Source organism: Pristiophorus japonicus, chromosome 5 (assembly GCF_044704955.1).
Source record: "Pristiophorus japonicus isolate sPriJap1 chromosome 5, sPriJap1.hap1, whole genome shotgun sequence".
Lineage (NCBI taxonomy): Eukaryota > Metazoa > Chordata > Chondrichthyes > Pristiophoridae > Pristiophorus > Pristiophorus japonicus.
Genome location: NC_091981.1, coordinates 226,859,767 through 226,876,012, shown reverse-complemented (window position 1 = coordinate 226,876,012; position 16,246 = coordinate 226,859,767). Strand labels below are relative to the sequence as shown.

Sequence of the window (16,246 nt, the reverse complement as noted above, 5' to 3'; positions counted from 1 at the left end):
CATAGTTGTGGAGGTGAAAGCATCCAGTGTATTTTCTCTGGGTTCTAGCCAAGAGTTCACTTTATGGGCCCAAGTTTCCACATGATTTGCACCTGATTTTTAGGAGCAACTGGTGCAGAACAGACTATCTTAGAAATCGCAATTCTCCACATTTTTTTTTCTGCAGTTCTAGTCAGGTAGAACAGTTCTATTTTGGAACAGAATTTTTTCTTCAAAAGGGGGCGTGTCCGGCCACTGACGCCTGATTTGAAAGTTTCCACAGTGAAAACGTACTCCAAACTAAAGTAGAATGGAGCAAGTGAAGATTTTTGTAGAACTGAAAAAACCTGTTCTACACATTAAAAAATCAGGCGCAGGTTACAAATTAGGCGTCCAGAACGAGGTGGGGGGGGAGGGAAGTCATTAAATTCTATAATAAATCCTTATTTATACTTATACAAATATTATACAAATAAATCCAACCTGAATAAACATTTATAAGCAAAGAAAAGATTAAATAAACCATCTTCCTACCTGTGTGAAAATGCTTCAGGCAGGCCTTTCGGGACCAAAGGCTGAACGGGCCGGCCCGAGACTTCGGGCAGGGCCCGTCCCCAGCATCAGATTTACAGGTAGGTGGCGTTGGGTTGGGTCGGGTCGGGGAGGTTCGGTTCGGTTCGGGAGAGGGAAGAGAGGGGGGAGGGGGGAGAGAGGGGGGAGGGGGGAGAGGGAAGAGAGGGGGGAGGGGGGAGAGGGAGAGGGAGAGGGGGGAGAGGTCAGGTCGGATCCAGTCCGGGAGCGGGAGTCGGGTCCAGTGGGGGGGGGGGGGTCGGGTCGGGGGGCTGGAGCGCGGGTCGGGTTGGGTCCGGGGGGGGGCGGGAACAGGAGTGCGGGTCGGGTTGGGTCCGGGGGGGGGGGCGGGGAACGGGAACAGGAGCGCGGGTCGGGTCGGGTCAGTCGGGGGGTGGGGGGGGAGTGGGTGTCAGGTCTGGTCCGGAGGCAGGGGGGTGGGGGGGCGCGGGTGTCGAGTCTGGTCCGGAGGCAGGGGGGTGGGGAGCGGGTGTCGGGTCTGGTCCGGAGGCAGGGGGGTGGGGAGCGGGTGTCGGGTCTGGTCCGGAGGCAGGGGGTTGGGGAGCGGGTGTCGGGTCTGGTCCGGAGGCAGGGTGGGGGGGGAAGAGCGGGTGTCGGGTCTGGTCCGGAGGCAGGGGGGTGGGGAGCGGGTGTCGGGTCTGGTCCGGAGGCAGGGTGTGGGGGGAAGAGCGGGTGTCGGGTCTGGTCCGGAGGCAGGGGGGTGGGGAGCGGGTGTCGGGTCTGGTCCGGAGGCAGGGTGGGGGGGGAAGAGCGGGTGTCGGGTCTGGTCCGGAGGCAGGGAGGTGGGGAGCGGGTGTCGGGTCTGGTCCGGAGGCAGGGTGGGGGGGGAAGAGCGGGTGTCGGGTCTGGTCCGGAGGCAGGGTGGGGGGGGAAGAGCGGGTGTCGGGTCTGGTCCGGAGGCAGGGAGGTGGGGAACGGGTGTCGGGTCTGGTCCGGAGGCAGGGTGGGGGGGTGGGGGGGAGCGGGTGTCGGGTCTGGTCCGGAGGCAGGGTGGGGGGGTGGGGGGGAGCGGGTGTCGGGTCTGGTCCGGAGGCAGGGGGGTGGGGAGCGGGTGTCGGGTCTGGTCCGGAGGCAGGGTGGGGGGGGAAGAGCGGGTGTCGGGTCTGGTCCGGAGGCAGGGTGGGGGGGGAAGAGCAGGTATCGGGTCTGGTCCGGAGGCAGGGAGGGGGGGAGCGGGTGTCGGGTCTGGTCCGGAGGCAGGGGGGTGGGGAGCGGGTGTCGGGTCTGGTCGGGGGGGGGAAAGCAGGAGCTGGCCGTGGGAGGAGCCTTATTCACGCAGCCCCAGTGAGGCCATTCGGCCAGGGCTAGGGGCTGCGTGCTTCGGGCCCCTCCCACACAGTTCGGCGCCTGGAGCTACTGCACTTGCGTGCCCACTGTAGGGCGCATGTGCAGAGGTCCCGGCCCTGTTTTCAGCGCAGGGACCTGGCTCCGCCCCCCCCCCACAGCTCGTGCTGGCTGCGCCGAGGGCCAGAGGACCTGCAGGTAGGTGGAGAATACCGAGGATTTTTTTAGGCGCACTTTGTGGCGCAAAAAACGGGCGTCCAGGTCGGGACTGCGCCGTTCTAGGCGCGTGTGGAAACTTGGGATCATTGACACAAGATTCAAGGAGCGTGCCAGAGGATATATCATTAACTACAGGAATTGCAACATTTTAAAAAATCCAAATAATTAAATTTAAAATTTAAATTAATTTAAAACTAAAGCTCTCCAATTTCATAGGATTCTTTATCTATTCCCTAATTAGAATAATAGGAATTACTGCACAAAAGGAGTTGTGCCTATACATAGAAACATAGAAAAGAGTTGCAGGAGTAGGCCATTCGACCCTTCGAGCTTGCATTATCATTTAATAAAATCATGGCTGATCATTCACCTCAGTACCCCTTTCCTGCTTTCTCTCCATACCCCTTGATTCTTTTAGCCATCAGGGCCATATCTAACTCCCTCTTGAATATATCTAACGAATTGGCATTAACAACTTTCTGCGGTAGTGAATTCCAGAGGTTAACATCTCTGAGTGAAGAAGTTTCTCCTCATCTCAGTCCTAAATGGTTTACCTCTTATCCTTAGACTGTGTCCCCAGGTTCTGGACTTCCCCAACATTGGGAACATTCTTCCTGCATCTAACCTGTCCAGTCCCGTCAGAATTTTATATGTTTCTATGAGATCCCCTCTCATTCTTCGAAACTCCAGTGAATATAGGTCCAGTTGATCCAGTCTCTCCTCATATGTCAGTCCCGCCATCCTGGGAATCAGTCTGGTGAACCTTCACTGCACTCCCTCAAGCAAGAACGTCCTTCCTCAGATTAGGTGACCAAAATTGAACACAATATTCCAGGTGAGGCCTCGCTAAGGCCCTGTACAACTGCAGTAAGATCTCCCTGCTCCTATACTCAAATCCGCTAGTTATGAAGGCCAACATGCCATTTGCCTTCTTCACTGCTTGTTGTACCTGCATGCCAACTTTCAATGACTGATGTACCATGACACCCAGGTCTCGTTGCACCTCCCCTTTTCCTAGTCTGCTGCCATTCAGATAATATTCTGCCTTCATATTTTTGCCACCAAAGTGGATAACCTCACATTTATCCACATTATACTGCATCTGTCATGCATTTGCCCACTCAGCTAACCTGTCCTAGTCACCTTGCAGCCTCTTAGCATCCTCCTCACAGCTCACACCGCCACCCAGCTTAGTGTCATCTGCAAACTTGGAGATATTACACTGAATTCCTTCATCTAAATCATTGATGTATATTGTAAATGGCTGGGGTCCCAGTACTGAGCCCTGTGGCACCCCACTAGTCACTGCCTGCCATTCTGAGAAGGAACCGTTTATCCCTACTCTCTGCTTCCTGTCTGCCAACCACGTCAATACATTACCCCCAATACCATGAGCTTTAATTTTGCACACTAATCTCTTGTGTGGGACCTTGTCAAAAGCCTTTTGAAAGTCCAAATACACCACATCCACTGGTTCTCCCTTGTCCACTCTACTGGTTACATCCTCAAAAAATTCTAGAAGATTTGTCAAGCATGATTTCCCTTTCATAAATCCATGCTGACTTGGACCGATCCTGTCATTGCTTTCCAAATGCGCTGCTATTTCATCTTTAATAATGATTCCAATATTTTCCCCACTGATGTCAGGCTAACCGGTCTATAAATCCCCGTTTTCTCTCTCCCTCCTTTTTTAAAAAGTGGTGTTACATTAGCTACCCTCCAGTCCATAAGAACTGATTCAGAGTCGATAGATTGTTGAAAAATGATCACCAATGCATCCACTATTTCTAGGGCCACTTCCTTAAGTACTCTGGGATGCAGACTATCAGGCCCTGGGGATTTATTGGCCTTCAGTCCCATCAATTTCCCTAACACAATTTCCTGACTAATAAGGATTTCCTTCAGTTCCTCCTTCTCGCTAGACCCTCGGTCCCCTCGTATTTCCGGAAGGTTATATGTGTCTTCCTTCGTGAAGACAGAACCAAAGTATTTGTTCACTTGTTCTGCCATTTCTTTGTTCCCCATTATAAATTCACCTATGCTTGCTCCTCAACTGGAGTTATCAATTCTAATCCCATTTCCCTCTATCTTTTCACATTTTTCCTTTTCAAAACCTTACTCAGTTCCTCTTTGAATGTTGTCATATTCTCTTGCTGAATACCCTATTATGGTAAAGAATTTTATATTTTAATACCCCTCTGTGTAAAAATGTACCTCTGATAATGAAGTACTCTGTCAGTATTGAAATTTCAGTATAGTTTATATGCTCAAATCTTGGGGTGGAGCTTGAACTCATGACGTTCTGACTCAGATACATAAATACTACTCTGACCTAAGTTGAAAACTGAAGAGGTTGCAACACTGTTCCCTGGGCCACACCACTATCCCGATCCAATCAATCCAAGAAAACCTCAGTCCAAGAAAACGTCCATTTACCCTCAGTCTTTCTTTTCTGTCTTCTAACCTCCCTCTAACCATGCAGCAACCATTCCTTGTAATACATGTGCATTAATATTTGCAACAAGTCTCCTTTATTTTGTAACTTTATTTTGTTTTCCAATTTCAGTGTGTGGCGGTACCTTGATGGACCTGAATGGTGGGAACTTTAGTTCTCCTGGTTTTGATGGTGTATTGAACTACACAAATAATCTTAACTGTGAGTGGGTCATTCAGAATTCCCATGCAGCAAATTCATCCATTTATATCCAGTTCACCAGCTTTCATCTTGAACACCATCCAGCTTGCCAGTGGGACTATATTGAGCTTCGATTTGGTGAGTGAACAGTGTCTATAGATTCATTGATGCATTAACTGACAATAATAAACAAAATGATACAGTTTACAGGTAAATGAGGGTAATGTGGTTGTTGTTGTGTATATGGACTTTCAAAAGGGGTTTGATAAAATACCACACAATAGACTTGTTAGTGAAATTTAAGCCCATGGGTTTAAAGGGATAGTGGCAGCGTGGATACAAAATTGGCTAGGGGGCAGAAAGCAGAGTGAATGGCTGTTTTCCAGACTGAAGGAAGTAGCTAATGTAACACCACTTTTTTAAAAAGGAGGGAGAGAGAAAACGGGTAATTATAGACTGGTTAGCCTGACATCAGTAGTGGGGAAAATGTTGGCATCAATTATTAAAGATGAAATAGCAGCGCATTTGGAAAGCAGTGACAGGATCGGTCCAAGTCATCATGGATTTATGAAGGGGAAATCATGCTTGACAAATCTTCTAAAATTTTTTGAGGATGTGACTAGTAGAGTGGACAAGGGAGAACCAGTGGATGTGATGTATTTGGATTTTGAAAAGGCTTTTGACAAGGTTCCACACAAGAGTGGTAATGTGGTTGTTGTTGTGTATATGGACTTTCAAAAGGTGTGCAAAATTAAAGCACATGGTATTGGGGGTAATGTATTGATGTGGATAGAGAACTGGTTGGCTGACAGGAAGCAGAGAGTCGAGATAAACGGCAGGTAATGACTAGTGGGGTGCCGCAGGGCTCAGTGCTGGGACCCCAGCCATTTACAATATACATCAATGATGTAGATGAAGGAATTGGGTGTAATATCTCCAAGTTTGCAGATGACACTAAGCTGGATGGCGGTGTGAGCAGTGAGGAGGATGCTAAGAGACTGCAGGGTGACTTGGACAGGTTAGTTGAGTGGGAAAATGCATGGCAGATGCAGTACAATGTAGATAAATGTGAGGTTATCCACTTTGGTGGCAAAAACATGAAGGCAGAATATTATCTGAATGGCGGCAGATTAGGAAAAGGGAAGCTGCAACGAGACCTGGGTGTCATGGTACATCAGTCATTGAAAGTTAGCATGCAGATACAGCAGGTGGTGAAGAAGTCAAATGGCATGTTGACCTTCATAGCTAGGTGATTTGAGTATAGGAGCAGGAAGGTCTTGCTGCAGCTGTACAGGGTCTTGGTGAGGTCTCACCTGGAAAATTGTGTTCAGTTTTGGTCTCCTAATCTGAGGGAGGATGTTCTTGCTATTGAGGGAGTGCAGCAAAGGTTCACCAGACTGATGCCTGGGATGGCAGGACTGATATGAGGAGAGACTGGATCAACTGGGCCTGTATTCACTGGAATTTAGAAGAATGAGAGTGGATCTCATAGAAACATATAAAATTCTGACGGGATTGGACAGGTTGGATGCAGAAAGAATGTTCCCAATGTTGGGGGAGTCCACAACTAGGGGTCACAGTCTAAGGATAAGGGGTAAGCCATTTAGGACCGAGATTAGGAGAAACTTCTTCACTGAGAGTTGTTAACCTGTAGAATTCTCTGCCGCAGAGAGTTGTTGATGCCAGTTCGTTAGATATATTCAAGAGAGAGTTGGACATGGCCCTTACGGCTAAAGGGATCATGGGATATGGAGAGAAGACTTGAAAGGGGTACTGAGGTGAATGATCAGCCATGATCTTATTGAATGGTGGTGCAGGCTCGAAGGGCAGAATGGCCTGCTCCTGCACCTATTTTCTATGTTTCCATGGTATCCCCAGGGATTGATATTTGGACCAGTGCTCTTTTTGATATATATTAATGACCTGTACTTTGGTATACATGGCATAATTTCAAAAATTGCAGATGAATTCATGCATAGAGGCATAGAATACAAAAGCAAGGAATTTATACTTAACCTTTACAAAACTCGATGACACTAAGCTCGGTGGCAGTGTGAGCTGTGTGGAGGATGCTAAGAGGCTGCAGGGTGACTTGGACAGGTTAGGTGAGTGGGCAAATGCATGGCAGTTGCAGTATAATGCAGATAAATGTGAGGTTATCCACTTTGGTGGCAAAAAACAGGAAGACAGAATATTATCTGAATGGTGACAGATTAGGAAAAGGGGAGGTGCAACAAGACCTGGGTATCGTGGTACATCAATCATGGAAAGATGGCATGCAGGTACAGCAGGCAGTGAAGAAGGTAAATGGCATGTTGGCCTTCATAGCTAGGGGATTTGAGTACAGGAGCAGGGAGGTATTACTGCAGTTGTACAGGGCCTTGGTGAGGCCTCACCTGGAATATTGTGTTCAGTTTTGGTCTCCTAATCTGAGGAAGGACGTTCATGCTATTGAGGGAGTGCAGCGAAGGTTCACCAGACTGATTCCCAGGACGGCAGGACTGACATATGAAGAAAAACTGGATCGACTAAGCTTATATTCACTGGAATTTAGAAGAATGAGAGGGGATCTCATAGAAAATATAAAATTCTGACGGGATTGAACAGGTTAAATGCAGGAAGAATGTTCCCGATGTTGGGGAAGTCCTGAACCAGGGATCACAGTCTAAGGATAAGGGGTAAGCCATTTTGGACCGAGATGAGGAGAAACTTCTTCACTCAGAGAATTGTGAACCTGTGGAATTCTCTACCACAGAAAGTTGTTGAGGCCAGTTTGTTAGATATATTCAAAAGGGAGTTAGATGTGGCCCTTACAGCTAAAGGGATGAAGGATTATGGAGAGAAAGCAGGAATGGGGTACTGAAGTTGCATGATCAGCCATGATCATATTTGTTATCTATTTAACTCCTTGCAGCCTGTATTACATCACCACTAGAGGGCCTACCTGTTGGAGTCCCAAGGGATCCCAACATCCCTTGGGAGCAGGTATTTAAGCAGACCACCCACGAGGTACCTGCACTCTGGAGTATTATTAAAGGAGCCAAGGTCACACTTGCTCATTGCTCACAGTACTCAGTTTCATCCTTTAGTATGAGTGTATCAATTGGCGATGAGGTTACGAACAACTGCGCTAAAATGCAAAGAACAGTTGGTATCCTGGAGAAGTTCTCAGAAGGGGACGATGTGGAGGCCTTCGTGGAGAGACTCGACCAATACTTTTTGGCCAACGAGCTGGAAGGAGACGAGAACATTGCCAAACGAAAGGCGATCCTCCTTACTGTCTGTGGGGCAACAACCTATGGCTTCATGAAGAACCTTCTGGCTCCGGTGAAACCAACATCTAAATCCTATGAAGAATTGTTTACGCTGGTCCAGGAGCACCTAAATCCTAAGGAAAGCGTTTTGATGATGAGATATCGTTTCTACACGTGTCAATGGTTGGAGGGCCAGGAAGTGGCGAGACATGTCGTCTCGCAGGACATTGTGAATTTGAGGGATTCCGAGAACAAATGCTTAAAGACTTTTTTGTACTGGGCATTGGCCATGAGGTGATCCTTCGCAAACTGTTGACTGTTGAAACTCCGAATCTAAGCAAGGCCATAATGATAGCCCAGGCATTTATGTCCACCAGCGATAATACCAAACAGATTTCACAGATTAAAGAGGTTTCGGCCAGTACTGTGCACAAAGTAACGTCGTTTTTGAGCAGGAATATACATGGCAGAACGTACACGCCGGCTGCTGCTGCACGACCTCAGATGACCCAGAGTTTGCCATCAATCGTTAATGTGAGGCAGTTAACACCTTGTTGGTGTTGTGGAGGTGATCATTGGGCCCATCAATGCTGCTTCAAGCACTATGTGTGCAACGGTTGCAGAACAATGGGACACCTCCAGCGAATGTGCAGGCGAGCTGCAAACCCTGCAAACCACCACGTTGCAGAGGAAGATTGATCCACTGTGGATCAGGCTGAACTGGAGACTCGTACCGAGGAGGCAGAAGTGTACAGAGTACACACATTCACCACGAAATGACCATCAATAATGTTGAAAGTTGAACTGAACGGAATTCCAGTATCTATGGAACTGGACATGGTGCGAGTCAGTCCATAATGAGTAAAAAGGCCTTGGACAGGCTGTGGTGTAACAAGGCACACAGGCCCAAGCTCAGCCCCATTCACACCAAATTAAGGACTTACACCAAGGAACTAATCCCTGTAATTTTTTTTTTCAAAAAATATACTTTATTCACATAAAATTTTCACAGTACATTGGAAAATAGCTCAGTATCTTGCGGTCAGCAATTCCATATAATTCGTTTGGATGCTGACAGCAGTTCCATACAATGCACTAGCGTACATTTCATTTCAAGGTACAGTTTAATACAATCCGTAAATCACGTTACATGTAGTACTGTGCAGATGAGGGTATTACATCGAGCAGATGAGAACAGGTTTACATTAGATTGCAGGATACATTTCAATACCGATCACAAATCACGTTACATGTAGCACTATGCAGATGAATGCAGTACACAGACCGGATGGGGATACATTTACATTCTTTACAAGTTACTAAACAGTGCATAGACTTTCATTATACATGGCACAACACAGGTGTTTTTCAATACATGGTGCTTTATGTATACAAGCTAATCCCTGTAATTGGCAGTGCAGAAGTCAAAGTCTCCTATGATGGAGCAGTACACAAACTCCCACTGTGGATCGTGCCAGGGGATGGCCCCACACTGTTTGGCAGAAGCTGGCTGGGAAAAATCCACTGGAACTGGGACGACATCCGAGCGCTTTCATCCATCGAAGATGCCTCATGTGCCCAGGTCCTGAGCAGATTTCCATCGTTGTTCGAGCCAGGCATTGGAAACTTCTCGGGGGAGAAAGTGCAGATCCATTTGGTTCCTGGTACGCGACCCATCCACCACAAGGCACGGGCGGTACCATATATGATGCGTGAGAAAGTGGAAATTGAGCTGGACAGGCTGCAGCGAGAAGGCATCATCGCGCCGGGGGAATTCAATGAGTGGGCCAGTCCAATTGTCCCGATACTTAAAGAGGACGGCACGGTCAGAATTTGTGGGGCCTATAAAGTAACGATTAACCCTTTTTCGCTACAGGACCAGTACTCGCTACCCACGGCAGACGACCTATTTGCGACCCTGGTTGGAGGGAAGACGTTCACCAAGCTGGACCTGGCCTCGGCCTACATGACACAGGAGCTGGAGGAGCCTTTGAAAGGCCTCACCTGCATCAACACGCACAAAGCTCTGTTCATCTATAACAGATGCCCGTTCGGGATTCGGTCGGCTGCGGCAATCTTCCAACGGAACATGGAGAGCCTGCTAAAGTTGGTTCCTCGCACTGTGGTTTTCCAGGACAACATACTGGTTACAGTTCGGGACACCATTGAGCATTTGAAGAATCTGGAAGAGGTTTTTAGTCGGTTGGATCACGTGGGACTCAGGTTGAAACGCTCAAAATGTGTTTTCCTGGAGCCGGAGGTCGAGTTCTTGGGAAGAAGAATCGCAGCAGACGGCATCAGACCCACCGACGCCAAAACGGAGGCCATCAAGAACATGCCGGGACCACAGAACATGACAGAGCTGCGGTCGTTCCTGGAACTCCTTAACTATTTTGGTAATTTCCGACCTGGGTTAAGCACCCTGCTAGAATCCCTACATGTGCTACTGCGCAAGAGAAACGACTGGCTATGGGGGAATTCACAAGAGGCTGCCTTTGAGAAAGCCAGAAATCTGTTGTGTTCAAACAAACTGCTTGTCCTGTATAACCCGTGTAAACAATTAGTGCTAGCTTGCGATGCATCGTCATACGGGGTCGGGTGTGTGTTACAACAGGCTAATGAATCGGGGATTTTGCAACCGGCCGCTTATGCGTCCAGGAGTTTGTCCAAGGCCGAAAGGGCCTACAGCTTGATTGAAAAAGAAGCGTTGCCGTGCGTTTATGGGGTAAAAAAAATGCACCAGTACTTGTTTGGCCTCAAGTTTGAGCTTGAAACTGACCACAAACCGCTCATATTGCTGTTCTCTGAGAGCAAAGGCATTAACACCAATGCCTCTGCCCGCATCCAAAGATGGGTGCTCAAGCTGTCGGCATACAACTATGTAATCCACCATAGACTGGGCACAGAGAACTGCGCTGATGCTCTCAGTCGGCTACCATTGCCCACCACCGGGGTGGAAATGGCACAGCCTGCGGACTTGCTCATGGTAATGGATGCATTCGAAAACGAAAAGTCACCCGTTACGGCTCGCCAGATCAGGACCTGGACCAGCCAGGATCCTTTACTGTCCTTGGTAAAAAAAACTGTGTCCTCCATGGGAGCTGGTTCAGCGTCCCAACAGAGATGCAGGAGGCGATCAAGCCGTTCCACAGGCGCAAAGATGAAATGTCCCTGCAATCGCGTGGTCTTGCCCAAGAAAGGCAGAGATACGTTCAGTGAACTGCACAGCACCCATCCAGGCATTGTAATGATGAAAGCCACAGCCAGATCCCATGTGTGGTGACCCGGCATCAACTCAGATTTAGAATCATGCGTGCGCCAGTGCAACACTTGCTCTCAGCTGAGTTTGTGGTTGTAGCCCTCCAAACTGTGGTCGAGGATCCACGTGGACTATGCAGGCCTATTTCTAGGCAAAATGTTCTTGGTTGTCGTGGATGCTTACTCAAAGTGGATTGAATGTGCAATAATGTCTGTAAGCAAGTCCACAGCCACCATTGAAAGCCTTCGAGCCATGTTTGCCACGCACGGCCCTGCCTCATGTCCTAGTCAGCGAAAATGGGCTGTGTTTTACCAGTGCTGAATTCAAGGAATTTATGACCCGCAATGGGCTCAAGCACGTCACATCTGCCCCGTTCAAGCCTGCATCCAACGGCCAGGCAGAACGGGCAGTTCAGACCATCAAGCAAAGCTTAAAATGCGTGTCAGAAGGCTCCCTGCAGACCCGACTGTCCCGAGTGCTGCTCGGCTACCGCACCAGACCCCACTCACTCACCGGAGTTCCCCCAGCAGAGCTGCTCATAAAAAGGACGCTCAAAACAAGGCTCTCTCTTGTCCACCCTGATCTCCATGATCACGTGGAGGACAGGCTGCATCATCAAAGTGTGTACCATGACCGCGCAAGTTTGTCACGCGATATTGAGGTCAATGACCCTGTGTTTGTACTCAATTATGGACATGGTCCCAAATGACTCGCTGGCACGGTCATAGAGGGGAGTAGGATGTTTCAGGTCAAATTGGCCAATGGACTAATGTGCAGAAAACACTTGGACCAAATCAAATTGCGGTTTACAAACAGCTACGAACAACCCGAAGAAGACACCACCAACTTTGACCCTCCAACACACACACACACAAGTGGCAACTGACATCATGGTTGACCACGAAGTCGAACTCACCATCCCCAGCAGCCCGGCAAGGCCGGCTGACCAGCAGCTCAGTGAAGAACTAACCAACTCACCCACACCCGCATTTGTACCGAGACGATCGACAAGGAGGCGAAAAGCCCCAGATCGTCTCACCCTGTAAATAAGTGTACTATTGACTTTACGAGGGAGTGATGTTATTTATTTAACCCCTTGCACCCTGTATGACATGACCACCAGAGGGCCTACCTGTTGGAGTCCCAAGGGATCCAGCAACCCTTGGGAGCACAGTATATAAGCAGGCCACCCACGAAGTATCTGCAGTCTGGAGTCTTATTAAAGGAACCAAGGTCACACTTGCTCATTGTTCACAGTACTCAGTTTCATCCTTTATTATGAGTGTATCAATATTGAATGATGGTGCAGGCTCAAAGGGCTGAATGCCCTACTCCACCTATTTTCTATGTTAGGCCCCAGCTGGAGTGTCCAATTCTGGCCACCACACTTTGGAAGGATGCTAAGGCCTTAGAGAGGGTGCAGAAGATATTTACTAGAATGGTACCAGAATTGAAGGACCAGTTATGTGGAGAGATTGGAGAAGCTGGAGTTGTTCTCCTTGGAGCAGAGAAGGGCAAGAGGAGATTTGATAGAGATGTTCAAAATCATGAATGGTGTTGATAGAGTAAATAAGTGCCAGAAGGGTCAGGATTCAGAGGACACAGATTGAAGGTGATTAACAAAAGAATCAGAGGCAACGTGAGGAAAGGATTTTTTAAATTCGTTCCGGGATATGGGTGTCACTGGCAAGGCCAGCATTTATTGCCCATCCCTAATTTCCCTTGAGAAGATGGTGGTGAGCTGCTTTCTTGAACCGCAGCAGTCCTTGTGTTGAAGGTGCTCTCACAGTGCTGTTAGGGAGGGAGTTCCAGGATTTTGACCCAGCAATGATGAAGAAATGGCGATATATCTCCAAGTGAGAATGGTGTAACTTGGATGGAAACTTGGAGGTGGTGGTGTTCCCATGCGCCTGCTGCCCTTGTCCTTCTAGGTGATAGAGGTCGCGCGCTTGGAAGGTGCTGCCGAAGAAGTCGTGTCGAGTTGCTGTTGTAGTGCATCTTATAGATGGATTAAGAAATTAACAGAGGAAGGACTAAGGAAGGGTGAATTAGGTACAGAAAGATAAATAAAGAGAGGGAAAGAAAGACTGGATTAAGGCAGAGAGCACCAAAAGAGAGAAAGAAAAAGTAAAATTTTTAAAAAATGTGACATTTTTTAAATCCCTATCAACAATTCACAACATGAAGGAATGAGAGTCCACACATTTTTTTTTCACAGGGATTGATTGGCAGTCATTAATAATTATCATGTTGTTGAAAGGATACTTACGCTGTTGATTACAAGTCTTAACTTTCAGTTGCGAGTTTCATGGGCAATTAATGTGCAAATGTGGCAACTTCATGAAACTCTTGGGGAGGTTAAGTGCGAAATGCCATTTTCGCAAAGTTAATGGCAGAGCAGTGAAAATTGTTCACACACCGTTATTTTTTCAGCAAACTCTGGGCAGTCCTGTTTCTTTTCAGTGAAGGGGGCAGTTCTTCACCACCAGCAGCGATTCTCCAGCAAAAGCAATGCAGCAGTCCTGGAGAATCAGCATGCTTATTCACATGAAGAACATTCAGCGACATTATACAAATGATGTAAATGTCCCAATCTCAAAGAATCTGCCAGGTTGGGTTCCACGAGCCCAGTGCAGGGCTACCTATGAACACTGGAATGTGGGTCATTTTTTAACCCCAATCGGGGAATCAGTCTTAATATTGTTTGCTGATGGCTTGACACATTCTGATAAATATGCACTAATGATATGTAGTCCTTAAAGGAAAGGGTCTGCGGAAGTTACTTTTTGTTGAAAATACTCTCACCGTAATTGTCGGAAAAAATATAGCACCATGGGCTAGAAATTCAGCAGGTTTGCACCCTGACGGGTTTAGACAGGTTAGATGCAGGAAGGATGTTCCCAATGTTGGGGAAGTCCAGAACCAAGGGTCACAGTCTAAGGATAAGGGGTAAGCCATTTAGGACTGAGATGAGGAGAAACGTCTTCACCCAGAGAGTGGTGAATCTGTGGAATTCTCTACCACAGAAAGTTGTTGAGGCCAATTCACTAAATATATTCAAAAAGGAATTAGATGTAGTCCTTACTACTAGGGGAATCAAGGGGTATGGCGAGAAAGCAGGAATGGGGTATTGAAGTTGCATGTTCAGCCATGAACTCATTGAACGGCGGTACAGGCTAGAAGGGCCGAATGGCCTACTCCTGCACCTGTTTTCTATGTTTCTATTTACCGTTGTTTTACCACCGTGGCGGGGCAGAAAAAGTGATTTTTTTTTGGACAGTAAACATGGCGCACAAAATTTAGCGCCTGGGCGAAAAATTTGGCAGCGGTTTTGCACCGGCAGTAAAAAATATCGCTTGCCCATTTTTTTCACTGTTTTTATGAAGTCGATCGGCGTGCAACACCCCGTTATCGCCGCAGGCAGGAAATTCGCCAATACCGCCATTTTTACCGCCTGCCCAAAAACCCACCGGGAAAACTCAAGTCTTACCTGTTCGGACCCACGATGCATCCGGCGCTAACGACACCATCTTGAAAAACCGAGCAGAAGTTCAATGCATAAAAGGATTTGGAGGGGAAGCTGTGTTTTACACATTGAGGTTTTTGTGAGTTTATAGTTCATTTTTAAGGCTATTTGAGAACATTTGAAGACATTTAAAAGAGTGGGGACTATAATGTCTCTGCCATTATTGCTGGCTGCATTTTCTATGCAGCATCGAGCTGGAAGAAAGCTTATTCAAGAGCATTTTGAGCATAATCAAAGAGCTCGCAGATGTACGGGCAGGAAACCTTACCCCTCCTTTACAGTTTACAGGGAACAGCGATTATACCTGCAGTTGTCTGAGGCACAGTGCATTTGAAGGCTGCGCTTCTGAAAAGAAGTGGTCACAGAGATATGCCAGCTCATAAAAGCAGACCTACAGCCTACCAGTGGGAACAGGACTGCATTGCCCGTCAAGGTGAAGGTGACTGCACTTGCCTTCTATGCCTCCGGCTCTTTTCAGGCTTCAGCAGGGGACATATGCTCCGTCTCGCAGTTCACTACACATTGCTGCATTCGCCAGGTGAGTATTACACGTGTACGCATGCAGAATGGACTTCATAAAATTCCCAATGACCTGGGAGACCGAAAATGAGAGGGCTGTAGGTTTTGGATGATTTGCTGGCTTCCCAGGGTTCAGGGTGCGCCTTGACTGTACGCACATCGCCGTGCAAGCATCTTTACAGAATGCAGAGGTTTTCTGAAACCGTAAGGGATACCACTTCATGAACGTACAGATCGTCTGCGACCATACTCAGTGCATCATGGCAGTCCATGCCCAGTTTCCAGCGAGCATCCATGATGCTTTCATCTTGCGTGAGAGCAGTGTCTCACACCTGTTTGAGCATCAGGCACAAGGCCAGACCTGAATGCTGGGGGCCAGAGGTTACGGTCATGCCACCTGGCTCATGACCCCCCTCGAGAACCCTCAGACATAAGCCGAGCATTGCGATAATGATAGCCATACAACCACATACGACAACGTCCAAAAGACAATTGGAGTGCTGAAGCAGGGCTTCCGATGCCTGGACCACTCTGGAGGCAGCCTGCAATATTCCTCTCAGCAGCTCGCTGCGTTCATTGTGGTGTGCTGCATGCTACACAACTTAGCCATCATGACGGGACAGGAATTGCCACTGGGGATTGCAGAACAACCTAAGGAGAGAGGGGAGGAGGAGGAGGACGATGAGGAAGACAAGGAGCCTGGCGATGAACGCATGCCACCACCCCCATCACCACCACAGGGGAGGCCTTATGGAGCTTTTGCCACTGCAAAAGTCTTACGTAAGCAGCTCATAAATCAACGCTTTGCTTGAACAGTGAAAGGCACATTTCACTGTTGCCTGCCCACTCTATCCCACCATGTCCAGGGTGACCAAGACTGGGAACTCAACATCCAGGGGTATGAAACATTTAGGAAGGATAGACAGAAAGGAAAAGGAGGTGGGGTGGAGTTGCTGGTTAAAGAGGAAATTAATGCAATA

General features: G+C 48.0%; 1 protein-coding gene across 1 annotated transcript in view; it reads left to right on the top strand.

Annotated features, from left to right (window-relative positions):
• The window catches only part of cubn (cubilin (intrinsic factor-cobalamin receptor)), a 457,745-nt gene that overhangs the window by 281,853 nt on the left and 159,646 nt on the right, over positions 1–16,246 (top strand). Inside the window, exon 45 of the mRNA XM_070880231.1 lies at positions 4,640–4,846. Coding sequence (XP_070736332.1) covers positions 4,640–4,846 — 207 coding nt within the window. The remainder of the gene's footprint in view (positions 1–4,639; positions 4,847–16,246) is intronic.